We start from the raw sequence: 27,331 nt of genomic DNA, 5'->3' as shown, positions 1-27,331 counted from the left end.
CTGACATTTAGCTCTTCAGCAACGGCCAGAAATGGATACTTGGTTGAAGATTACAGGTACACATAACCAGCCCGCCCAACTACATAATGGTACTTTTATCCCATCCTTTGTCATTTTCAAATCATAGTCTTCCTAAAGTGGATTGCAGTTTCTAAGGGTACAGAAAACGTATTATACTTCTTTTTTGTGCATTTACCTAACTTTTTTTTTTTTTTCATCTATTTAAGGTTTTTAGCATCTGAAGTGTCCTCTGACTAAGGTTCCCACAGATTAACTGCTTGTTATATGAAATAACACTTTCATTTGTTCTTAATGTGTTACCCACTAGAATCATTTGGTCGCCTGTTGCCTGCCATACAAGAACTTAGAAAGCTGTACACTGCCTCCAGTGGTGCCTGCCCACTATTTCATCAGCTCCCATTACTTTCTCCCTTCATCACTCTTTTCCATTCTGAAGAATCCCTCCTCACTCACTGCAGCTGATCCACTATTACTCACCTTATGCTCCATGCCTCTGATAATTCATGTTGTCCTTTCATTTAAAGTACAGATAAATCATGGTGTTTTATGTATTAAGATTTAAACGTTTCTTCTCCATTGCTTTTCTAATAACTGTTAACATTTGTGGGGATTTTGTTGTTGCTGTTGTTTGTTTTGTTTGTTTTGTTGTGGTGGGTTTTTTTGGACGTCAGTGAGATAGCATTCTCATAGAACTGTTTCTGTTGAACTTCAAGACCTCATTTCTGAGTTACAATAATCATCTGTTGTCTGAACCTTAGACTGGTTCCTTAGTTGTACTGACATTATGTTGAGTTTTCAAGTCCTGTCTCAATGCTGAAAGAAATTGTCACCCTTTTCAAAGTGAAGACCGCATGAACTTCTAAGAGAAAGTAGACCCAAGTTAAATTTGAAAGAAAGCATTTGCAGACTTTGTGACTTACATTAAATAGAAGTATAGAATGGTTTTGGTTGGAAGGGACCTTTAAGAACATCTAGTTCAAATGCCCCTGCTATAGGCAGGGACACCTGCTCAGGTGGCTCAAAGCTTCATCCAGGTTGGCCTTAAAGGCTTTGAGGGAGGGGGCATTCACAGCATGCCCCCTCATGCCCACTTCATGCAGCCATGCAGAACGGTGATGTGGACTGAGCCTGAGTTTGCATAGAGTTAGGATGGCTACAACCTAATGATGGTGAATTGGTAGAGAAGAGTGGTTAGCAGTGCAGGATGGGCTGCTGGATTCCTACTTGTAAGAAGCCAAATGCTCAGAACATCACACACCTCGTGCATCTCTGAGTAGAAAAAACCTCACAGTAACCTCTGCAGTTGCAAATGTGGTTCACTAAAATCCTGGCTTGTGAATCATAAAAAAAAATTGTGCATATCCTCCCAAATCCAAAGCAGATCTTCAGAGCATTACCAGGCACAGTTATGCCTGGCAGGCCCTCACTTGCCCCATCTCCACCCAGTACCCCAGCTCCACCCAGACATGTACCATTTCATTTAAATGGCAGGTCTATTTGCACCCATCAGAGTCAAGCCTGCAGTCTGTATTACTGTATTGCAATCTTTTCCCTCATTGTCTCCTTCCCTGTCTCCTTCCCCTTTGTAAGGGAGGCTCCAGCAGCCTCCTCACCGTCTGTGTGACCAGCTGATGCCTTGAGACTGATCTGCTTCAGAAACACCTGTGGACTCATTGCATCTGAAGAGGCTCAGAGTTCTGAACTGCAGATCTTTTGGGATGGTATCTTTTTGAGTGTACGTGTGTTGACAGAAGTACACCTAGCACACCTACATGATGCTATAGGAATACTACAAATCACAACATCATAGTCTACCAAGCTTGATGACGATAACTAGTCCCCTAAAGATGAGTGAATGTGGCCTTAAGGCTAGTCTGCTGGGCCTGGAGACAAGCTGTCTGCAGTCTTCTCCTCCCTGTTCAAACAACTATCTTCTTACCTTCCCTTGTCAGCCCTATTCCTTCTCATCTCCTAAACACCATCCCCACCCATGTGGATGTCCTGAAGTGTGCTTCCCACCCACCTCACCCATAGTGACACTAGATCTTTGCTAGATTGGTGCTGGCTTCTTGTAGTGCAGCCAGTTTTTTCTTCACGAGACTCCCATCTCAGGCAGAAAGAAAAAAAAATATTGTCAATTGACGTGATGTTTTCATTAACTGAGGAGCACATTAAAATGCATTAGCTGGTCCCAGCAGACCCTCAAGATAACACACAAATTAGAAAACTTTCCTTTTCCCAACACTGCACTCCCTCATTTACTATCAGGCATGTGAAGAACTTGGAAACCAAAGGCTGTGGCTTTCAAAGTTGGAAATAGAAATGAAAAGATAGGAATTCCTCATGAAAGAAACAAGAACAGATACAAGATACCAACTAGTGTGTATTAAAATACTCCACCAGTGTCATCAGGTGGTTAAGGGACAGAACAAGGCACCAGAATGCTGGCGGTTTGTTGGAGATTTACTGCTTTGGACTGTTTCAATTGCTCAGCACATAACACTGCAGGATGCTGATGTGCACTCACAGCCCACTTTTTGAATAGTTTAAACTGGTCATGTTCAACACAACAATGTGAAGAGGGCTTCCTGGACACAAGTAATTCATCCTGGCAAGGTAGGTTCAGTATTAGCCTCTCCAGATGGTGTAAAATACTCTTTTTGTTCATTCACTTTTACAAATTCCAGTCAAATACTTCAGCATAAATCTAACCTAGAAGAATCCCATCAAACTATTCCACATTTTAAAGCTACGCCACATAATGAAAGAAATCCATCAGAACTGTTTGCAAAATATTTTAATAGGACTCAAGTTACTGACTTCCAACAGACACCAATAGAAGCAGCCATAGATCTGCAAAGTGCACACATGTGATCAAAACTGAAGCTATTTTTGCAACCAGCACTTCAAACTGGAGAGCTTTAGCTGGCTGTTTAGAAAGCCTACTAATGCAATGTTGGCTGGGGCAGGTCATGATAAAGAAGTCTGTTTCTTTTTAATAACAAAAAGCGGAGTGAAAGTATTACGATGGGCACACGGAACTTAATGTCAGTTGATCTTTAAAATGCACAAACCAAATCTGTTGTGTAATTCATAAGAAACACAATCCTCTACAGCTGAAAAGTAATACTTAGTTCTTAATGTTTGCAAAGACTAAAGAAGTAGGCTGGGGCCTTTACAGCCGGCAATTTCCGAGACTTGCATTATGCTCCTGGTTATATTCAAACTACAACAGGAGAGACCTAGCTTTATCAAGCACACACTGAATCTAATTACCTGTGAGAGGGATACATCAGGGACACATGTATTTACTTACAAGACAAAAAGAATTACAACCAGCAAAATGACCACACCTCATTGTTTCTCCTTATGTACTTCTCACTACTCTTTAAAAATTATTTGTAAGTATGTGAATCTGGTATAAATTTTGGCTATGAGCTGTGAAACTGCCGGGCTTGTCAAACAGCAACAGACAATATTTTAAAGACTGTACATTTTCTTAGATTCTTTAGTCCTAGACCTTAAAGAGTAAAGTGACATAATGGTCAGTACTCCACTAAAAATTAAGAATGACAGCGGAGCAATGTATGTTAATTGGTTAAATTCGCAATCAGACATTGCTTCCAGTAGCTTCATTACAGTACTGTGTCTTCTATTGATAATTTCATCTCCTTAGGTAACTTTCACTGTCCGCATCTCATCTCCTTTATACAAGCTCCAAATCCATTTTAAAATTGTCTGTGTGTCATTTTTATGTAACTTCCTAAAAGGAGCCCAATTCTGAAATCCTTACTAATACAGAATGTGGTTGTCACATCCCTGACTCCAGTAGGATGACTCAAGCAATAAATGTTGGTCTGGATTAGAGTAACCCCCCCCTCCCTCCTTCCACCTCCTCCCTCCTTTTCTTTTTTTTTTTTTTTCCATTTGGAAAGAATTTTAAAAGACACAGAAGAGCCAACATGTCTCTATCTAGTCTCCTCCGGCATCTACCAGGAACACAAAACAAAAGAGGCAGACTAGCTGGCAAATACCCTTTGTACTTCCCGATGAAAGTGAGATAGTCAATATCTCTAAGTTAGAGATAGCAAATGTTTCTAAACTGGGGGGGGTGGGGGAGAATGACAAGTTTTCTCCACTATTAGATACAACAAAAACTTCAGCATTTGAAAATCTAAGAAAGTGATATGCTGCTATAAACAATGTGTGAAATGAGCCAGATGCATCTTAGGGATTAGTCAGAAAGAATTCACTACTCCATTTTATTGTTTTCAGCAGAGCTGACCCATTCCAGTTACATACTCAGTCTCTGTGGAGACATCAGGACCCTCCAGACATAATTTCAGTGGGAAAAAAAAAACAAAACAAAACAAAAAACCCATCACATTACTTTTTTTTTTTTTTTTAAGTAGTGCATCTGTCTTTGAGATCTATGGGATAATCATTCTGCCATCATTTTCATGCTACTGTTCTGTTAGTAACCATCCTGTGCATGTGAAAGAGAAAAGCTTGTGCACAGTTATGAGAGTGCACACCTTTTTCCCCCTAACTTGTTTTTAAGACTGTGATTTCTCCCTCTTTCCTATGGCATTTACTACTGGAAAATAAAGGTCTTTTCCAACCTTACTGATTCTATGATTTCATGAAAATAGTTTCAGTGAGCAATTTGCATAGCCTGCCATATTGCTCAAGCTATACTGCTCACCTTTGAATACCTACAGAGCCCCATCATAGCTGATAGTTAGCTACAGCATCTGCATGTGCTCCAGCACGGGAAGCTGTTGTGTCATGACACACAGAGACACGTGTTACCAAGTGTGTACTAACCGTGTGACATGTGAGTGAGTGACATGCTGCTGGGAGCTGCCAGATCTCGTTCCATCATCGTGTGGTATGGGTTAGAGGAAGCAGTTGCAATCTCAGAGCTGGTGAAGCAAAGCAAGAAGAAATAACTGTTTCCTCTAACCTTGGCAAAGTGAGCTGGTTCATCATTTTTCATTACTTCACATAGTGCTGTTTGCATCTACACTTTCTAGTTCAGATTACATTTGCCAATAAATGCAGTTCACTGACAAATAAAACTTCCAGCACTGGAACTAGAAAGGTAGCTAAATATGAAAGCATACATACAAATCTTCTGCCAAAATATGACAGAATACATTTTTTCAGCTAGACTCAAAAAAACAACTACCCCTGTGTTATTTGACTGGGATGCTCTAACAAGTTCTAAGAAACAGCGAGAAGGACTGATCAGATCAACAGTCTTTTGACTTCAAAATCTGTCCTCAAAATAAGATGAAATGCCCCCTGAAGAGCATGCTTTGCATCAGCGCAAGTTACCAAGCTCAGTCCAAGAGAGACCCAGTAAACGGGGCTGTGATAGCTGAGCTGGGTGATGGTGGGACCCCTGGCAGAAGGAGTGGCCACCCCACACGGGCACATCAGTGCCTGGCATGCCGTTTGGCTCCCACCCCATGCACAGCAAACTCGATGCAGTGCTTAAGAACACCACCTTCGGGCCCACAGACAGAGAGAAACTGTGCGTTTGCCAGTAGCAAGAAGTTAAGCGATGAGCACAGCCATACACTAATTATCAGAGAGTTCTTCCAGCCAGCAGGGCCTGGCAGGTGGTGTGGGCAGCACTTCCCACACAGCAGCCAGCAGCCAGGGCTGCCACCCGTGGCCGTGGGGCTGCCAGCGGTGGAACGGTCTGCATTGGGGTGGAGGCAGACCTCCCCACAGCCGTGGCTGCAGACCGAGATTTCCCGCAGACCTTCTGGGGCCGCTGCTGCACCGCTGGTGTAGGGGGCGCCGCCAGGGGGCGCCGCGGGCTCAGCAGCGACATCCCGGCGGGCGGGCGCGAGGGCGGCCGAGCGGCGGGGAAGTGACGCGGCACAGCACCCGCCGTCACGGGGCGGCCCACGGGGGAACCTGCGGCCGCTCCGCCCCCGCCCCGCCCATCCCCGCTCCGCACCTTAGCTCCGGCGGCGGCTCCCGGCGCGGCGGTTGGCGGCGCGATGACGGCGGCGACGGGCGCGGAGAGGGTGCGCGATGGCAGCTGCCACTTTCAGCGCTCGCGGCTCATCTGGATGATCGCCATCATCTTCGGCATGATCCTGCTGGGCGTAAGGGCGGCGGGGCGCGGGCGGCCGGAGGGGACGGGAGTGGGGCGACCCCGAGTCACGCAGCCCTGTCGGTGTGGCTGCTGTGCCGTTGGACAGCCGGGCTCGGGCGGCACGCGTACGGGGCTGGGGGGATGAGGCTGCGGACACGAAGGTTACCCTGAACCCTAATCATACTTCTTTTCTTTTCACAGTGGGTCACGCTGTCCCCTTCAACTATCCCTTATAGCTATTTGGGACTGTTTGGTAACTTTCTTCGTTATTTAGTGGATAACCACCACAAATGGGTGTGCTATGGGTGAGTGCCATCTGGCTGTACGGAGCTGTCTGTCTGTCCCTGATGCCTCGTTAATAAGCTCTCCTGTAACCTAGCAGCTAATTATGCTTGCAGCTCTGCTGTCAGGATCATTGCAGCTAAGGGTGTGGGGCAGTGAGCATGTGGGAGATGAGGCAGGCTGTAAGGCCAGGCTGGAAGCATAAGAACTCAGCTTACAGCTCGGCAACTTTCTTACTATAGTGAGAAAGGAAAACATACAGGTAATACTTCAGGAGACAATTACCGGTCCATATGTAAACTCACATTTGGTTTATCTTCTAAAAACAGTGATTTTTGCACTTTCTTACTCAAATAGCCTAATCCTCAGAGCTGGAAAACACTTTTCTATAACCCAGCCTCTCACTTGCTGACTTCCCCTTAAGGGAAACCTCAGATTGCCTTGTTTATTTTACAACACATCACGTAGAGGATGGCCTTCATCTTCGCACAGAGCATCCCATGCTTTAGCAAGGTAATGAATTGATCCTAATTGGATATCTGCACAGCCTTCATATGAAAGTTAATAGATCAAGTTGAAGTAATTCTCACATTATATATTCTCAGTCTGTATACACAGTTGAACTATACCTATACATGTAGAAGTGTATCCTTAAAAGTTTCCTTAACACTGTAGGACCATTAAAATTACTTCTGTAGGTAAAATGACAGGTTTTGCACACTTAACTGTAACCCACTGCTTTCAGTAAGCACTTGGCTTAACCAAGTACTGAAACTTCTGGAAATGTGCAGTGGGTACTCAAGAGTGGCAAGTTCAGGTATATTGTATGAGTTTCAGTTATATTTTCTAGCTTTCAGGGCTCTAGGTTCTTTTAAGACAACAGTCTATTTTTCCTCTCTATGATAAGCAGTGCCTTGCTTTCCAGCTTAAAGTGTTGTGACTTTGCAGTGCTTACAGTTTGTCATTGTTTGCATAGTAGATCTTGAATACAATAGTCTTTCCTCTAATGTAAAAAAAAATAAAATGTGTTTTCTTTTTATTAGGTTCTATGTATCCTGGTTGATTCACATAGTAGAAGCCTTGTATGGTATAAAATTATGCCAGTAAGTTGATCTCTCCCCTACTTCTTACCTTAAATTCTCTGGAAAGGATTTTTGGTGCAAGTGACATAAGTTATAAACTGATTTTGGTGACTGTCAGGAGCAACATTAGTTCTGAGGGTGCTGATAAAATTATTGCTGGAGCGATACTTTGCTGTCTTCCACAAGTGGTTACTGCTGTGCTGGACAGCAAAAATAGGGAGTGGCAGCTTGCCAAACTGGTGGCAAGGTCTGCCGAAGCTTGTCTGGCTGCATCCAAATATGCTGTTCTGTGCAATTGTTTTTTGAGAATTGCTCTTTGCATAATGGGCATAGTTTCTTTTTCTTATTGTTGGTTCAGATGCTGGATGTCATAGCACTTCAGATAGTGGGGGAAAAAATAGGTAGGTGTTTAATCAGGTCTTACCTCATCAGCATTTTGAGACTCCTAGTTAGCTGTTGAAATAGATTGCATTTGTATTGTGAAAATACACTTGGATACCACCACTCGGGATTGCTTAAGATCTAGTTATATATGCAGGTCTGTGGAAGAGAGTATCTAATGCCTACCAAATCATAAGTTGGGATAACAGGTCATTTGGGAATCCTATTCCTTCTATTTTTGTTTGTAATTCAGAAGAATGCAGATATTAGTTTGCATGCTCATATTTTGTGTTGATTCTTGTCACTCTGCGGAGGAATGTCAAGAAGTTTTCACAGTGGCAAACTGACAACTTTTTCCAACTATAATTAAGACCCTCTCCCTGGCTTCTCAGATAACACCTCTTATTAGAAGCAAAGGGATTTTGTTCCACTAAAAGCTAGTTGAAGTGGTTCTCAAGCATAATTTCTGCCTTCTGAACGGTATCTAATGATTAACTGTTTACCAAAATCCAGTTTTAAGCTATAGCTTTAAATTAAAGCTTTAACTCTGGTTCTGCAGAAAGCTTTTTGATGTATTCACTTAAGGTCATGTTAAGAGTGAGGGAATTTCATTACTGTTGATAATACCAAGTGAATGTATTGCAAAAAAGCTAAGTAATGAAGTTTCTGTGGACAAGTGTTAAAGGTCGTAAGAAAGAGAACATGGATATCCTGCCCACGTCCTGTTGAGGCATGCTTCTGTAGGTAACTAAGTAGTTGTGGTTCTATTAGCACTAAACACTGTTTACTGATGAAAGAGATAATATCTACACATGAGCATCACAAAGAAGATGTGAGGAAGAACTAGAGAGCGAGGAGGTATAAATTCATTAATTAGCAGTAGTACTTTCATTGCGTTTTGGCCTATGTTTCTTCACACAGTCTCTTCATGCAAGCTTGCTTTATATACAAGCATGTAAAGTTCTTGAGACCTAGTTTTTCAGTTTCTGCACTCATTTGGAAACACTGTGTTAGGATTATAGAATTTTCCTACAGCTGGTAAGAAAAAAATCAAGAACTAAAATTGAGAAGTGCTGTGTTAATCAGTACTTACTACACATTCAGTTTGTCTGTGTAGGGACAACAGATAAATTGTTGCAGCAAAAGTCAGTAGAGGGAGCTCCCTTCTAAAATTATGCTTATGCTTGACATAATTCTCTGGAAGTGTGAAATCAGTTTTATCAGCTTTCATGTTTTTACTTTTTTCCTGTGAAAAATAATTCCCAACAACAACAAAATGCAAGGAAAAAAAGAAGTGTGACATTCTTGAGAATGACCTTACTAAAGGTATTTGTCTACGTGATTCGATTTTTAAGAGGTAAAATTATGGTACTGTGGGCTGAAGTTACTATTGCTTCACATCCCTAATGTACTTAGTGGAGCATAAGTCAGCTTGCAGACAGGTTCTTTATAGCACTACTAGTCCTTTCTCTATAACAAAGAAAACATTTGCATATACTAATTTAAAACTGACATAAATCAAGTCAGGCACCTGGAGTCCCCCCTTTTTCTAGCCACAAATTCAGGCAACAGCACTCTGCCATCCTATATTGCACAGTCCCACCTGAGCAGTTTTCAGCTTTGCCTTGGTAGTGCACAGACTACCTTTAGAATCTGTAGCTAGATGATACACATGGACTTGTGATAAAGAGCAAAGGTAGTATTAAGCTTGTCTAATTTATTGATTTTTGAGTTATGTAAACTTGTCTTCCAAAGTAACTTATTTCAAACAGCACAGACTGAAGCTGCAGACTGAATATTATTGAGGAAGTTTTATGCACAAGATCTCTAAAAGTTTGTTCTGTTGACAGCTCATACTCCATCAAAATCACAAGAACTAGCACTGTCTTTTAGGAAATAAGTTTCAGTTTGAAATGCATCTGAGATTAAATGTTCTAATCAAGTCTGAAGTATCAAGGTTAGGTAGAAATACCTTACCTCTTTAATTAGCATGCAAGACTAAGCTTTCTGATACATTTTATGCTTGTGTTATTGTTGCAGATCTAAAGGCATCACTGACCCAGCAGTTCAGTTTCACTGGTTCATTCAGACACTTCTGTTTGGGTATGCCTCCTTTGGTCTCCTGGTGTCTTACAAACCTCCAACCAAGAAGTACTACTAGAAGCCTGTGACAGAGGTCTCTCCTGACATTCTTCATCCTTACTTTTCAGGAAAGAACCTCATATGTTTAGAAGCTGTAATTAGCTAAGTTACATTCCTGCTACATGATGCAGTGCCCTTCTACCAAAGTAACTCTGTCTTACTAAAGAAACTCTGCTGTAATTTGCAGGGCCCTGTGGATGGTTTGGTAGAAATTCAGCCTGTCAGTCTTGGCACTGCCAAAGTTTAATTCTCTCTATTATGCAAGAGACAAAGGTTGCTCCCTTGCACTGTTTGACATAGATTGTATACTCCAGTTGTCATTGGTGAGAAAAGTCCCAGACATTAGTTAGTAGTGGTTCACACATGCCCTTTTCGTGGGGAGAATTTTTCTTCTACAACAGAAATAGTTATTTACAGCCACAAAGCAACTTACACCTCTTCTGAGGCAGGATATAAGCTTACCCTGCAGTTTTTCTACAGGACCTTTTACAAGCTTTTTCTGGATTTGTTGGATTCTGGTCTGTGAAATTTGTTTTGTCAGCTTACTTAAACAGTGGACAGACTACTTTATTGCTGCAGGCACATTAAAAAGACCAAGTCTTTTAAAAGACCAAGTTCAGGTTGAGGTGCAGCGATGAGCTGAGATACATAAAGCACTTTAACTTGGTTTAATACATGTGCCTTAGACTTCATGCAGCATGACCTCATCTTTCAAATGTAGATTTTAATCTTTGAGTTAGTGTAGTGTATACTCTCTGTAGAGCATAGTGAGAATCCTGCAGCTTTTATGAGAACTAATTTATTATAAAAAAAACATTCCAAAACGTAAATGTTTCAGATGATTGAATAAGAAGTAAACATAACAAGTCAGCACTCACTCTGTCTGCCAGATGTTCAGGTTCTGAAATCTTTGGTTTGTAGGCCATCTGAAGCATCTCTCGAAGTATTTTCAGTATGTCTTATGAGCCCTTTTATCTTACTGTCTGTTTCACACCTCTCAGTATTTAACCAGAATTGGCTTTTCTCCTTTTTAACACTTTTAGAAGTAATTAATATTTTAAATACTGTGATTTGGGGAGAGGTTTTACCACACTACCCATGGTGCTACTGTTCTGGAAAAAAAAGGACAAGAAAACATGGACTTTGTTCAAAAGAAAAGCTCCTTGAGGCAGTAAAGCAAGCATGTACCTTGTGTAGTATGTATGGACTGTGCTATACTATAAGAAGTCTGATACAGAAGTCTTAGTAAGTACAGGAGGTACTTGAGGTTTTTGCTTTTTAGCTTGTACTAAAAGCATAAAGAAATGAAGAGCATTAAATGGTGGAGCAGCTTTCATCTTTTTTTTTTTTTGCCCAATGACCATCTGATTCCAGTAACAGTTTTTAGAAAAGCAAAAGGTATATTTAGTGGTTAGTTAACCACAGGAATATTAATAACCTAAGTTTGATTTCCCTGTGTAACTTTTATTCTTATTCTGTGATCCTTTAATAAAGATGTAAAAAATATTGTTCTCTTTTTAGTCTATTGTGGAAGTATACGTATAAAGTACATTTCACGTAACTAGTCATTATCTTTACACTAATCTCAATACTTGGAGTACATAACATCAGCTTTTTCTTAACAGACAACTTTGTCTGTTTTTGTTTCCCATTACTCACTTTCCATCAGTAAAGCTATAAAGTTAGAACTATTCCTCTACCTTGCCCTGCCAGCAGCAGTCTGCAGAGCAAGCACTTGTGTTGCCAGCTGCCACAGCTGTCAGATCCTTTCAGGTGCGTTCTGGAATAAAAAGTGATCACAGCTTTGAGCAATTAGCAGCCTACTGTGGACTCCACTCAATTAGAAGGGCTTCCCTTTACAGAGAGGATGGGAAAAGCTTTCTCAATACAATGCAAGCTATAAAATAGGTAGTCGACAGACCACTGCCTCTATTACAAGCTATTTCCAAGCTGGAACAAATTTTTAGCAAAACAACAGCATCAGCTACGACCAGGGAGAAGCATTTCTCCAGGCTATCCTGATGAAGTATTACTCTTGATCATCCAGAGTAATTCTTTCCAATGCGATCAAAATACACTTTCTATAACAAATGGGAAAAGCAACAGAAATGTATGAAATGGATCCTTCTTTTCTTACAGCAGCACAAAGTTTAGGCTGCCACATCTGCAGTCAACCCATCCAGCCTTCCAGGAGGAAACACTTGCAAATGTTAGTCCTTTGTAAAGTCTCAAAGTGTTACTTCCTACCAAAAGGAAAACCATATGAAGCTTACAGGAAGGCACCACTAAAAGGGTAAACCACCAAGAAAATTAAGCTGACATTATGAAAGATTTTCAGGATGGATATTTCTGCCAAGCAAATGGATAATACTGCTGAATAGAAGTAAATGGACTTTAACCATTCCTTTACAATTGAAACTATAAGAAAAAATCCTTCCTATGAAAACCAGTGTGTGAAGCTATGTATACTTACACTAATAATACAGAGCAGAAAGAAAACACAAGGTAACAGTAACAGCTATTTGTAAGCATTTACTGAAATATTATTTATTTTACTTGCATGTTAAAAAAAACATTCACACAATCTACAACTAACATCACTTATAACAATGATCTTATGCTGTGATTGCTTAGTAACTTCACCTCAGAATAAAACTCTGAAACTACCCAGATTCTTTTTTCACCTTCTAAACATAACACGTGGAAGCATAGGGATATGAGTGCAATGCGCTTCTTAAAATACAGAGAGTAATCTCCAGGTCAGTATGCTTAAGAAATCACTGTTTAAAGTCTCATTCAATTGATGACACTAGGTAGGAGCTGCACTTTCTGCATGAGGACCCAGCTCAGACCTTTTCTTTAACCCGAAGACAGGACGGTGAGATCTGATCACAAGAGCTATTGCTGAAGTCTTCAGGGCTGTCGCTCATTTTGCAAGGAAGTTATGAAAAAAGCCTCAGAATCACAGGGTGTTTCCTTGGTCTGCTTCTCTTTCATACTGACCTAGATTCTTCTAAAGACAATGGAGGCAACTTTGGAAATCACCAAGTGGCAGTTCATTAAACACATTTAATTTGCCTGGGACTGTATAGCTGGTTTCCTGCATGGTAACATAGCCCAGTTAACACAGGGGAAGCAAGCAGCTGTAGAGAACAGGAAATCTGACTGCTGCAGTCAGGGTCTTCGAAGTGTTAGCACCTGTGATCACTGTGGCATACTCTTGGCTATGAGCTGCAGGGGTTGCAGACCCTCTGCAGACATACAGGAGATTTTAGAGGAACACCGTTTTAAAAAGCATCACCTCACTGATTTCAAGGCTTTCGTACATCTGAGATTGTCAAAGAAAGATGTAACAAATGCAGAAGTGTTTTTACAAGAGAGAATTCAAATTATGCATTCCTTCTTTATTTATACCTCCTGTGTGAATAATGAGAGGGAAACATCCATTCACACTTATTAATTACGTTGCCGTTGTAAACAAGCACTCATTAACGAGGCCATCAGTCTCACTTCACTGCTTACAACTAAGTAGCTTAAAAATACATATCACTTTTTTACTTCTTAAATACTGGGCTATAAATTTTTATCCTACTGCCTTCCAACAAACGAACTTCATCCTTAAAGTAAAGAGGTTTTTCTCCACGTGTATGCGACTCAGCTTGTTTCAAGACTTAATGAAATACTGACACATGGCCATAGGTCCATACATTCAGTTCATCTTGTCAGTAGGGTGCTTGTTCAGACCAGTGCCTGCAAGAACAGGTCAAGAGACTGCCATGGCTTGTTTTAAAAAACAGGAGAAAAAACCAAAACCCTCAGCGTTTCCTTTACTAGTGGTCATCAGAGAAGAGGCAGTTACAGCACAAACTGCTGCTGTACAAGAGCACACAGCCTGGCAAGTCCCCTGCAACACCAAATGTAATTACAGCACAGGAATGACGAGGGACAAGGAAGGGAGAGGCAAAAGAAATGTGGTTGTATCTTTTATCATAGTGTTCACAAACTTCTCTTTAAGAAAAGCCTCTTAGGTGTCTCTTGAGAAAGCAGACAGGGACACCAACTTACTGACTTCAGAAACAACACAAGTCAAAGTCTCTTTCTAAAGACACTCTAGACACAAAGAAAACAAAAAAGGAAAACTAACACTCACCTGCACAAAAGGTTTTAAACGTTCAGAGTTGCCACAAAACAAAGAATAATAATAACACACAACTTCACCAGAAATTCCTTTTTCCTCCTATGGGCAGGGCAGGCCCCTCATATCCTTTCTGTGGATGCACTCAGGTGTGCTTGATTCACCTCTGCCCTGCCCTCAGCTCTTCTTTAAAGAGACACAGATGAGTTGGGCATAGGGATCTTGTTATATATGTTTAATACTGAATTATTTCATTACATTCATATTTTATTAGGATGCTTCCAATCACTGGAAACTTTTTATTGCTGTAACTTTATTTACCTATGACAAAATAATAAAAATAAAAGTGTGTTTGACCAAAGAGAAAAAGACACGCCCAGGAGCGTGTGACATTCAGCAGAATTCGACTTCCACTGGAAGAAATAAGTTAGGAGCATGTGAAAGAAAGGTTTGTAGTCGAAAAAATCTGCAGACTTCAATATCCCATACGTAGCAATCCATTTATAGTTAAACTCATGGCAAAGAAGGTGACTGAAGATTCCAAGGCCATCAAATAAACGACAGTAATTTAAGCCCAACCCAGGAGTCTTGTTTGTTTTCTGATCACTAAATCACATGCCTACCTTTGGATCTGGCAAAAGTTTGATGTAGCATTTTGAATACAATTAGTGCATTTTGGAATGAGAAGACAACATGTTTCCAAATCTTCCATAAATAGGTTGAATGCAAGAGACTGCTTGTGAGGATACATGGGGTAATGGTTCCTCATGCTATGTGAACACGTACTGGCAAAGTTTTAGATATTAATGCTCAGAGGCCTTGGCTGAAGAAATTAGGAATCCATGTGGGAAGAGAGACTTCCAAGGGAAGATACACCTTGTTTGCCTCAGTCCTTGGAAGAAATTATGCTTTGGCCCTAACCAATCTTGCATCACAGAGCTGCTCCCAGCATTAAGCAGCTTAGCTCCAGCAGAATTAACCAGGTCAAGGCATTCCTCTCCGTTGGAGACCGGAACACATATTCTACCTGGCAGCATTTGCTACATCCTAAAACAGAAGGCCTGGTTTAGTTCAGTTGCAATACTTACGATGAGTATCTCTGAAGCCTGATTCACCTAAGAAACCAGATGACTTTTACAATTTCCTTCCAACTTGACAGATTCTATGATTCTAAACCAGATGTCATGGGCTTAATTCACCCACACAAGCTCAGCCCAGGGTACCTCTGCACATAGCCCAGGAATACAGACTGATAAAAGCAAGGCAGCAGTTGCAGCTGGCCAGCAGGTGAAGCAGAGATGCTCTCCAAGCCTGCCATGAGAGATGCTTGTGCAGCCATGCTCTCATGTAGGGCAGGAGGAGCCCTGCCCAACAGTCCTGCCAGGCTGGGCTCACCTCCCTGCAACCCTCAGCCTGCCTGAGATGCAGATCTCATGCCGATGTCAACAGCAGAGAAAGGGGAAAAAGGAGCCCTGACATTTTATGGCAATGCTGCTATCAGTACCATCTGATGAGAGGATGGCAAACGTTTCACTGCTGAGATGGCATAGTTTTATTTTACTAACTTTTCAAATAAATACAGTGCTTAAATTTTGTGGATTTAAGATCTCGCAGGTATTTTTACATAATCATAATCATTTGGCTTTTTTGGTTTATTTTTGTTTTTTGTTTTCCAAGGCATAGGAACACTCTCTATAAAAATTGTTTTTGAAATGAAACATTTTTAAATATATAAATAGATCTTTCATCACACTCCAGTTATATTTCATAATGCCAAAAGGTTAGCAGCAGATAATTCATTATCATTTCCAATTGCATACAGTTCTTTAAATGTTTGGTGGTTTGTTCATTTTTTGTTGTTGCTGTCGTTCCTTTGTTGTTGTTTTTTTTTTATTCCTTGGAAGTATTTCGTCTTAGCTTTAAAACCAATGGGCCTGCCGAGCAGCAGCATAGAATGGAGATCACTTCTGGTATCATTCTTTTAACGAGTTTGCTGCTGAAGAATAAGCTACAATTTATGGTCGTACCTAATACAAAAAAAAAAAAAAAAGGAAGAAAGAAAAAAAGAAAACAAAACTGTGTGTGTCACATGGGGCATATTAAATGACCTACAGATATTGCTTTCATTTTTTTTTACAAAGCAAAGTTTTGAGAACATGCAGGAATTCTCAAGTGCACTGAGTTTTGGTTGTGAATCTCTTATCTCTCTCATCCCAGTTAAGTGAATGTAGGAGAAATGCAGTTACCTGTGATTAGAAATGAGATCACTAATACTGAGTTTGTAGACAAGTAAAATCCAGGATGATGCATGAGAACAAACCAAGAATTCAGACAGCAAAAGCTGTTGGCCACTGTTGAGAACTTTGGTTATAAAGTCTCATTTTCTTCTTGTGTAGATACCCAGGACATCCTTGTAATTTTCCAGAGAAGATAAATGGGTAATTTGACCCTTATTTCTAGTGCTTGTATCTCCCCAATACTGTTCTTTCGGGACATGGTCCATCACCTGCTTCAATGGTAACAATGGTACACAATATGTATTCTGTCATCATGTGTTTCTATACAGATTTCTTAAACTCTTGTGACTAAAAGCAAGGACTTACCCTCTCTCTCACAGGCTGTAATTTACAGAACTTGTTCTGGTGGCCAAACACTGTACTTGCTGCTGGCAAGAAGGCAAAGAAAATAACCACTGGGGTATCAATAATTTCTTAGTTACGTGTACAAGTCAACATGATTCTTCCAAAAATAAACCTGAGCAGTGAATTTCTTTTAATTATCCACGAGCCACAATAAAAAAGGTCAAATAGTCTCTCATTCCTTAGAAAAAACGTCACTGGTTATAGACTAGAAAGGTGGCTGTAGTACACACACTTGGAGATGGGCATTCTAATGAATTTCACTTACATCTCTTGCCATCCCGTTATGTTACAGTATTAGTAGGTCTTGGTCTCTAGCAATAAAAATGGTATTTAGGTCAATGTGTTCTTTCTTAATTGCATTAGCCACATGCCTAAGACTAGGGCTTCCTCTACTTCCTAAGCTGCCTTTGCTTAGTAACATGTAGTCCTTAAATATATTTCACTCTTAACAGGGCACTTAATCTGTCAGGTGAGAAGGATCAAGTCTGCTTTAGGAAGACTAAGATGATCAGTGGGATTCTAATTATACAACTCAAAAGGGTGGAGAGATCCCTTTTTATAACGAAACATCACCATTTTATTGTCGAGTTTTAACAGTGAGTCTCCAAAAAGCAGGGAGGAGAACTCTTTCTGTATAGGTAGTCTCATTATATTCACAATTTTTTCTTTTTTCATTTTTTTTTTTTTTTAACTCTTGCAACATGTTCTGGAACTTTATAAATAAGGAAAAAGTACAGTATTGGCTTTTATCTTTCAAGAATTTCTTCATATTGCATTTTATTAGCATATTATTTTTCCATAATAGCAGAGTTCTTATGCAAACTTAAATACATTCGCACGCCCACACACATGTCCTCCCTGAAGCAGATTCAGCAAATAAAGAACTGCTTCTGGCTTGGAAATGGAAAAGATCATACTAGTAACATAGGAAAACCCAGCAGAAGGAGTTACATAACTTTAAGTGGTGGCATCATTATCAAAAGATCACCGAAGAGTTTGCATTCAAGTATCAAGAAAAATGCCTTCTGTTTATTTACTGGATGCCATAGGATTCTAGATTCTAACCAAAAAACAGTGAGCCAGCTGAGAATTCCAACACTAGCAGAAACTATTACGTGTTCTTCAGCAAAGCTAGATTTTCAAGTTTATTTCCAAGGACATGTGCTATATTTTGAGTAGGAAATAGATATCCTGAAACTATTTGCTAAGCATTCAGCCTTGAAATGTAATATTTGTTCTGAATGCCTCAAGATTAGTGCTCCACAAAATAGCTGTGTGAGGACCTCAGCCCTGTCCGTGTGCTGCTCGTCATCGCTCTGTCCATGTGGCTGTGGGGTAGCGTTCCAGCAGTGCGTTCCGCAGCTGAGCTGTGTGGATCTTGTCTCTGGTTTCCACAGTGCAGGTGACCTGCAAAAGGAATTAGGAGCATTCCTGATGACAGCATTCTCAGACAAAGGCATTTCCAACTAAGTCCTAAAATGCACACGTAAAAGCAAAAATGATCAGTTTGACATAGGGAATGCAAAACTCCGGAGTTTCTATCTACACATGTGAGAAAACTAACATTACAGAAACTCTGGAACTCTTTGAGCTCCAATGCATGATCTCAAAACCTTCCCGTTGCCCTATTCTGTTGCCTTCCAAGTTTGAAGTAGACAGGCTGATCTCCTCTGCTGGCTCCCAGGCAAATACTTCAGTATTCTTGGTCTCCATGAGGCAGAGGTTAACAGCAACTCTTGTCCATTCCCTGGGGTAGGCACCTGGTGCTACTGCTGCCTCCCACACCTCTGATGATTGCTTCCGTTATTGCCACGTTTCTAGGCAGCATCTGTTCCAGCACCTCTGTCTTTCACACTTTCCATATTCTCCTCTTCTTCTCTTGTGATCTTATCCCCAAATAATTCATCCCTGCAGCATTTTGACTGGTTTCTTCTATTCACACTTGTTGTTACTGTTTCATTCCAATTTTCTTTGCTTGCTTATTGCATCGTTTCTAGTTTTCTGTTACAGTTACTCTGCCATTAAATCAAACTAAACCCTAGTAAACTAGAACTTAAGAGGTCTCTCTTCTCCACTTTCCTCCACAGTGACAATCCACTCACACAACCACTGAGGACAAAAACTTCAATATCGTTTTTTTTCCTATCCTTCTTTGACCCCTTTCATCTGTTTTTCTACATGCTTACTTTCCTATTACATCAGTCTAGAATTGGGGCTTTTATCACAGGTAAGACACCAACGTGAAGGTGCAGAATGAGCACTCCAGATGACTAACTTAAGCTGCCTCCAACCCTGCTGCCATTGTCACTGATGCAAAAAGTGCCACAAAGACCCCACAGAGCAATGGAAGGGATGCAAGATGAGTTGCAGCAAGATGATCAACAAGGCCAATCTACAGAGCACAGAAGAATCACTAGTCATGATAAAGTCAACAGAGGACTGCTCGAGGAAAATGCCATGTGTAACGTTCCTGTCAGAACCGCATCCTTTAAAGAAAGCAACAAGGCAATGAAAAACATCGTCTCAACTTGAATGTGTTTATGAGGACACTTCTAAATAAGAACTTTGTGAATTCATGTTTCCTGGAATGTGTTTAAAATAACAATAAGCCTTTAGCAGAACTATTGAATGAGAACCAGCTGTGAGCTCAATTAATTAGGAAACCAAGTCTAAAAAGTCTAACATGAAATAAACCATGCTACTGTTTCTGTAATTCTTCGCCTCCTTTTTTCTGAACATAGTTCTATTACTTTGCCATTCTTTGGAACAATGGAGAAGCTAATTTCTGTCTCTGAAAAAAGTGGGATTTTGTCTCAAGAAAAGGACAGCCACTGAGGACAGGATTAATAATGTGGGAAGAAGACAGAACACAAAGACTGGGAAAAGGATCTACAGGATATCTTGGCACCACAGTTCCAGATACTCAATATCCACTCCACATTTCATACAAAATACCTAAAGCTATTCAACCATATCTTTAAGAGAACTGTAAATAATAATAATAACCCCAATCTCAGCCATCCTGCTTCTTTGGTCCTGAGCAAATCAATTGTTGCACTAGGAACCAGAATGAACTTGTGAGGTTTGGCTCTGATTATCTGGTAGAAGGCAACTGTCCTGCCCTGGGAGAAGGCATGGGAAAAAAAATTGATTTATCATGCTAACTCTAATCCTCTCTGCCTTAGTTTCTGTTAATGACTGAAACCAGGAAGTGTTTGAGAGATGGAGCCAGACTTCTTGTAAATATTTTGGATAAATAATGCCTTTTTGGTCTGTGTATGAACAGTGTCCAGCAAATGGCAATGGCTATCAAAATGGTGTAGTGTATTGTAAATGTACCATCACCACCAAACAGCTCCAGGTATTCATTCACCTGATCTTTTCCATGTGCCTATTAAAGGAACAGAAAACATTTGCTCCCAATAGGAACAAAGATGTGATTGCTTTATAACAGCTACAAAGCTAAGCATCAGTGAAGGCGAGTACATGGAGTATGAGTATTTGCTTTTCCTGTGTGGATTATGCCAATTTACTCTGCAGATTTTATCTTCACAGAACTCCTCACTCTTCACCTAACCTGGGAAGGTTAATTTACATGGGTGTCCGAGAGGGCAGTCCTCATACTTGTGAGTAGGTGTAAGAGGAGTCTTCTCATTATTTTAGTGTATGTACTCACCTAGGTGCTGCTAGCTACAGGAGGCTACCAACCTACTGATGAGCTACGAGTAAGTGCTACAAAATGGCCTTATTTAACCTAATGCCTGTTATTTCTTATACTACAGACAAGATAACCCATGACAGCTAAGAAAAACTTGTCTGGGCGTCTGTGACTTTAAATCAATTTCAAAAACCTAAGTAGTAGACAGGCATTTGATTCAACAGAGCTCTCACTGCAAGAGCATACTTGTGAAGAGACTTTCTTTTGTGTATTAAAAAGAATAATTCAGTGCATTTTATGAATATCTCTTCTTGCAGATTGCACTCTTGCTGAACTTAAAGAAGAAAATAATAAAGGCTTTAAAAAGTAGAGACTTAAAACAACAGCCTAAGAATTGAACTAACCTGATTTTTCTCGCAGCAGGTCTACAAATAATGGACGATGGGGTGGGAATCTGGACTTACTGACTGCAACTTTGTATTTCATTGCTTTAATTCTAGAAAGGATATTCACATTCCTCTAAGGTGCTAGTCCTGGGCAATTCGTGTAACATATTATTCATTACACACCATGCTTAGCAAAAGCCTAAGCCGTTTGTAGGCGAATCATTGGAGCTGCAAACGATAATGTCATTTACTGATGTTAGGTTTCAGTTTTATAAGTAAAGCAGGGCTTTACAATTGCATTAAGATGATCAACAACTGGATAAGTTTCTGAAATATTCAATAAAATCCTACTGGAGATTACTGCCCACTGAAGAGTATTTGGCAGCAATACTTATATTTATGATGTGATTATCAGCCTCCAGGAGCTCACTGTTGGTGCAATGTAAGACTTGAGAAAGAGCATAACAACTGGGGTGTACAACTTGAGCCCTTATCTTTGTCATACACTCGTGTTTGGGCCTGTGAGTACTAGCAGAAACAAATCATCTCAGCATTTAACAAGTTAGAAAATAATCAGGCAGGTCTACTTTTGGCCTCCTCAAACTGCATTTCTAATTTTTAAAGTTGCATTAAGATATTCTCTGAAGTGTTGTGCTGTGGAATGCTATTAAACAAAATGGCTGAATTCTTTTGGAGTGCCTCAGAAGAAATACACTGTCAGACTTCCCATTCCAAATGTCTCCATTTTGTAAATGGGGAACTGAAACAAGGAAGCATTGAATTGCCCCAGGTTATGCAGGATATGCTCTATGAATTGTGGCATCCTTCTTGTAGCTGAACAGCTGCATGCTTGGCTATATTCTCCCAAGAGGCCAATAACATGGAATATGTTGGCAACAAGGGACTCCTCCTCTGCTCTTTTACAAAAAGCAGGTTAGCCTAAAGGAATTTACTCAAATTGATCTGAACAGCCCAAAATAACTGAATGACTTCTGACCTGAGGAGAATAAACTACGCAAAACCAAATATTACACTCCACAAACTGAGCCAGGAAACCACACACCACTGGGAAAAGTGCAATGTTATCAAACAAAAAAGCACCATTTGATTTATGAATTCATATACTGTTGCAGTCAGAGGGAGGAGTAAGGTGATGGATGTTCTTTTTATGACTCGTCTCTTCTGAGTTATTTATAACCAGAGCTGGGAAGAGGCCAGACAGTCACACAACTTCAAGCAGGACTTGGGCAGAAGGAAAACTACACTGCTCCACTGTGGCTGCTTCTTTGCAAGACTGCTGGAGCACCTCACTACCTTGCAAATGCTTGCTGCTCCACTCCAGAAACACTCCTGTGTACATGCAGGTCACAGTGGTGAGAAGACTTTCCTAGAAACGTCATGAGCTTAAAGCATTTTTTTTTGTTTCAGATGAGTTTCCTGAGCCCAAATATGAGACACTCATTAAGCAAACCAACTGATAAACTATAGCAGAGCCTTGTGCAGTTTCAGAACAAAGGTATATCTCACCTTATCAAGTCACTTATAAATTTTGCTCATTAACTCCTAAGTCAGTGAATATGGAAGTATTTATTTAAACAATGTATTTTCCCCACACTGGGTATGAAAGATGTTAAATGAAGACTGATTTCACAGAGGTAAGCAGTGATTTCCTCACACCAACCGGGTAATCCATTAGATCACTATTCCCAGTTAGCTGGTGATGTTCAATGATTTTATTCCTTAGCTCTGACTTTTATTACTGTTTCTATATTCCTGGCCACCTAACTTGCTTCAATAGCTGTAAAAACAAAATTTGTTATTTGTAGATTTTCTAAGAGTTTCCTGTCTGTTTCAGTATTGGGACTTTGAAAGCCTTTTTTTTTTTATCTGCTCAGGTAAGTTAGGGTATAGTCCTCTGCAAGACAGAAACATAGCATAAGCCATAGGATAAGAGATCTAAACTAGGGATGCAAAGACGCAGTATCCAAAAGAAAATCACGGAATTGTAGGGGTTGGAAGAGACCTCTAGAGATCACCTAGTCCAACCCCTCTACCAAAGCAGCTCCCTAGCCCAGGTTGCACAGGTAGGCATCCAGGTGGGTCTTGAATATCTCCAGAGAAGGAGACTCCACCACCTCTCTGGGCAGCCTGTGCCAGTGCTCTGTAACCTGTCTTCCAAAGAATGTGACCTGCCAGTTCCATTGCTCACAGCACACAGCACAGTGGCAGCTGAACTCTGGTGTGACCATAGAACAGATATTGAAAGATTTGTTTCTCTTCATCTTCTGCGTTTGTGGATTTTTTTTTTTAATGTCTGTTATTTTTGCTAATGAAATATTCCAAAAGCAAAAAAAAAAAAAAAGTAGTTTGAACACAAAGCTTCCTTTTAGAAAGCCATTACTACTTTGACCATGGATTTTCTCACAGCCCATACCAGGTGAATAAAAACTCATCCATGAAGGCATTTTTCCAGAAATATCCCTGATAAACTGTGACTTTGAAGGCCAGTTTCCTTCTTTTGAAGATGAAGGAGTAAATCCATAAGGATGATTAAATACAGAGATGACAATCCTGACAGGATTGATTTAGTGCTTCACATAAGCCACTATACTTCTGCACTGCTCTGTCAAACACAATCTATATCCACAGTTGAAAGTGTGCATTAAAGTCAGAGTGGATATAACTGTAAAGCCTTTCTTATTAATGCCACTAGTCCAACGCACAATGATTTTGGTTTCTGATCCAGATTTAAATGCACTTTAAATTTTATGTTTTTTGATGTATACTGACCAAAATGATTCTAAATTCTATGTGGGTCTGTTTTAGAAGCAAGTGCTCAAAAAGCTTTGCAAGCATGGGGCTTTGAATCTTACAAGCAACAAGGGAAACAAGCAAAAATTCCCCTACATGAGTTAGCTTTACTAAGAAAATACACGCATTTTTCTACTCCAGCTTAGAGCAAATTAATTTCAATACTTAAAAGTAGATTCAATATTCAACTTTTCCTGATCACCCTGTTTTAGTTTTCAGATGATTTCAGATGAAAGCTCCACAATTCACTAGGTCTCATCAGACTGAACTACCTGCACAGACATGGAACTCCATAAATCTGGATGAGTACTTTGTATTTCATATCTCATTATCCAATAGCCTATCCCAGACTGGTTAACAGCCATCATGCAAATCCAAAATCCAATTAAATTATTCTGGGACACAAGTTGCTCCCTTTAACCCTCTTGCAGTACTGCTCGAAGTGGACAGTCAGTGAAAACGCACTGCGTCTGAAATGCAGACAAGAATACTGCCAACACTTTTCTCATTCACAGGCTGCAGACTGATAAAAGCAGAAGGAAGTCAGAGGGACTTTTCTACCTCAGGCAGTGTCACATTATCAAGCTACACAAAACAGGGAGCAGGCCTATCTTAGTGGAACAGCACAGAACAATGCAGATTTATGCTGACATCTCAGAATACTGGTAATAGCCTGTCTTGGAAGGTGTCCATGATTTTCATTGCAGTCTTTCACTATAATCTTCTATTCTTTGTTTTTCTATATTCCCTTTTCAACCTACTCCTTATGCCTGTAAGCAGATCTTACTTAGCCTGCTTATTCTTTACATCTCTAAGCAAATATACCAATCAGATTTAGGTGAATTCATACCCAATACAGGACTCAATATGGCCTTCTTCCAGCTGGGAAATTTTATCATCTTAGATTTAAATGTGAAAATGGAAGAATTTTCTTACCAAATAGCATAACTGAATTCCACTTATAAGCCACTTTAGCAAAATTTCCAAACTTCCACCTGTGATTTCACAAACTAAGTCGGATTAACCTTGGATGGCAGCACGAAACCAGTGGAACCACACCTTTGCTAAACCAGTTGAACTAAGAGATATGTCAGGAGGTGAACGATCCTTTTAAGAGGTGACATTAATTGATAACACCTCCTCTCCATTACCATATCAAATACTCAGCAAAGGAGTAAAGACTTGGTTCTGTACTCTTTGAAGTTAAGGTACAAAACTGACATCCTGGTTAAAAATGTGGATTCCTTAAGAGTAATGGATGCTCTCTACATGGCTGCATGGCAAAGTGATCTTTGATAATTACAGCCAGCCTACACAGCTGGCTCTTCAGGTTCTAGATGTGTGCTGCAGCTTGCTCATCACTTCCGGCACGAAATTATTTAAGTAATGAGGGTTTGCAATGAGTATTTCACAGGCTGTGTTGCAATAGCAGGTAAAACAGGTCTTGTAGTATGTGTATGCCTTGTTGAGTGCTTGGTGAGGCAAGATGCTGTATAACACAGGCAAAATTATCTATCACACTGCTCTGAAAGTCACTGTGCATGCTCTACTGGACTTCTTCAGAATTCTCCATAGTCATATAGAGATACCTAGAATAAGCATGAGGATGTCAGCACTGCAAGAGAGCCTGGAATTGTGCATCTTACCTCAACAGTGAAGAGCTCAGATGTCACATATGTGCGTTCTTGTCTGATATCCAAAACTCTAAATCAAATAAGGGATTAAAATAAGAAATAAATCACAAATTACAAACATCTGTTATTACAGAATTACTTTTGTGTTTAGACAATAACTATGCAGCTTTCTGTGTGAGACACATTTCATGCTCCAGGAGTTATTTTACACTGGAATTAAAATGAAGGAAAAACACTTTTTTTCTGAAATGGAACACAGAAAACATGGATTAAATTAGTAACCTATACACTTGCCTTCAGAGGACATTTGGAAAAATTACCAAGTTTCGAATCACCTTTGTGCTCCGTTTCACATTTATCAGTCTGATTTACCTTGTTTCCTCCCGAGCCAAAACCTCCAGTAACTTTGAAACATCTGCTGGGCAGTCAGAAATCACCAGGGAAAATCTGCACACTCTGCTCTCAAGGGTCAGGGCACGAGCAATGCATTGTTGCAGCAAATGTAAGTCCACATTTCCACTGCATATAGCAATTGCCACTCTGAAAGAGGAGAGAAAGTAGGATTTTCCATTAGCTTTTCTCTGCAGAAGAGTCACAAATCACAGAGACTGTATTCCATGTCAGCTTAGCATCTGCAAGGACCACTCTTTCCTAAACATACACTGCATTTCAGAGGGGCTGTTAGCCCTCAGCATCAGCTGTGAGCAGGGCACAGGACCCTTTGGAGCTGGCTGAACTCAATCTGAAATCATCTTTGCTTCACATTGTGTTTGTTGATTTATTTATTTTTTATTTTTATTTTTTGCAATAATTAGATGCAGAATTCCAGATCTGTTTCAAATTTAAGAAACAACAGCACTTTCCCTCACAAAGGGTGTCTCAGATTCTTAAAGATTCTTAACAGTTAGCTATCATACACACTCTACGCTTTCTGTAAGCATTAATTAAATTCATCTCAACCTTGTAAAATGAATACTGTTTGAAGAGCAAGTGAAGAGCCACATGGTTAGCTCCTGATAACCTGCAGAGCCAGTCCTGTGCATGTCCCTTTTATTTCAGCTGTGGTGAACTGAACTTCATTGCCAGATCACATCATCTTTTTCTGGGAAACCGCCTCAGTGGTATTTCAACATACCATGCTGTGCACTGGAAATTTTATTTTGTCTTGAGTGCATGTACATTTAAATACACTCCAAACTATGCCCAGAGCTGGGGCTCAAGCTGCTTAAGTCTTAAGTGCTGAAGCCCAGATGTAAGAAAGGAGTTTTATCTAATGCTGAGCACAAGGGTAATCCCAGTGACCGTCTGGGCAGGAGTTCCTGGCTCTGGAAGGCAGGTGTCACCCAGTGACCGCAGATGACAGCCTGGTTTGCTTACTCTCACGGCAAAGCCACACTGCAAACTGTTGACTTCCATGAGTGGGCTGAGAAGAGGCAACAAGTTGACAAGTCAACGGGGTCGTGCCTTTTTCCCAGTCAATTGAGAATACAGGCAAGTGAATTGTCCAGTGTCCAGACTGACTTCTGCTTCATTCAGCAGTCTTATGACCAGTGAGTGCTATCTTCAGCCTGAAGCAGGTATCATGGATGAGAGCGTTGGCAGCTCAGGAGCAGGGGATATCATTCCTCCATTTCCCATCACGACAGCACTGAGCCCCACAGCTCCCCATAAAGCCCTGTTTGCAATAGCTGCTGTACCTTTTTCCCTTCAACTCAGGCAACTTCCCAGCAACCAGTGCTGCAAGTCCAATGGCCCCTTCTGCATCAACTGTGGCTCGTTCATACTCCAGCAATCTCAGCATTGAAATGAGAACATCCTCCTCTCTGAGAGCCAAAGAGTGGTGTCAAAACAAAACAGACAAAACAAAAAGCAACCAAAAATGAAGACAGTACATTTATGTATCAAGGGACTCCTTTAGTCCTGCTGAGAACATAATGATCTCACTGTGGTGTCATAGAAAGCTGTGTCGCTGGAGATGAATAAAGAGTCTTATTATTAACTGTGATTATTTTTATTACTATAATTAACAGTAATATTAATAA

General features: G+C 40.4%; 2 protein-coding genes across 3 annotated transcripts in view; one reads left to right on the top strand and one right to left on the bottom strand.

Annotated features, from left to right (window-relative positions):
• Nucleotides 1-5,992: 5,992 nt before the first annotated feature.
• Nucleotides 5,993-10,821, top strand: TMEM254 (transmembrane protein 254). Its single transcript, XM_065746203.1, has 4 exons — nt 5,993-6,146; nt 6,338-6,441; nt 7,462-7,521; nt 9,922-10,821. The coding sequence occupies exons 1-4, from the start codon at nt 6,039-6,041 to the stop codon at nt 10,040-10,042; spliced, it is 393 nt and encodes a 130-aa protein (XP_065602275.1). The 5' UTR covers nt 5,993-6,038; the 3' UTR covers nt 10,043-10,821.
• A 5,525-nt stretch (nt 10,822-16,346) lies between these two features.
• Nucleotides 16,347-27,331, bottom strand: part of LOC136055270 (L-threonine ammonia-lyase-like) — a 32,554-nt gene continuing 21,569 nt past the window's right edge. For both annotated transcript variants that reach the window (XM_065746994.1, XM_065746995.1), the window contains 4 exons: nt 26,987-27,112; nt 25,662-25,829; nt 25,302-25,359; nt 16,347-18,207 (listed from right to left, as the gene is read on the bottom strand). In XM_065746994.1, coding sequence (XP_065603066.1) covers nt 18,109-18,207; nt 25,302-25,359; nt 25,662-25,829; nt 26,987-27,112 — 451 coding nt within the window. In that variant the 3' untranslated portion in view covers nt 16,347-18,108. The remainder of the gene's footprint in view (nt 18,208-25,301; nt 25,360-25,661; nt 25,830-26,986; nt 27,113-27,331) is intronic.

The sequence above is a fragment of the Cyrtonyx montezumae genome, unplaced genomic scaffold, assembly GCF_038088225.1.
Source record: "Cyrtonyx montezumae isolate F1298 unplaced genomic scaffold, pur_monq_1.0 scaffold_4, whole genome shotgun sequence".
NCBI classification, from domain to species: domain Eukaryota; kingdom Metazoa; phylum Chordata; class Aves; order Galliformes; family Odontophoridae; genus Cyrtonyx; species Cyrtonyx montezumae.
Note: the sequence above shows the minus strand (reverse complement) of the source record. Positions and strands in the feature narration are given on the sequence as shown.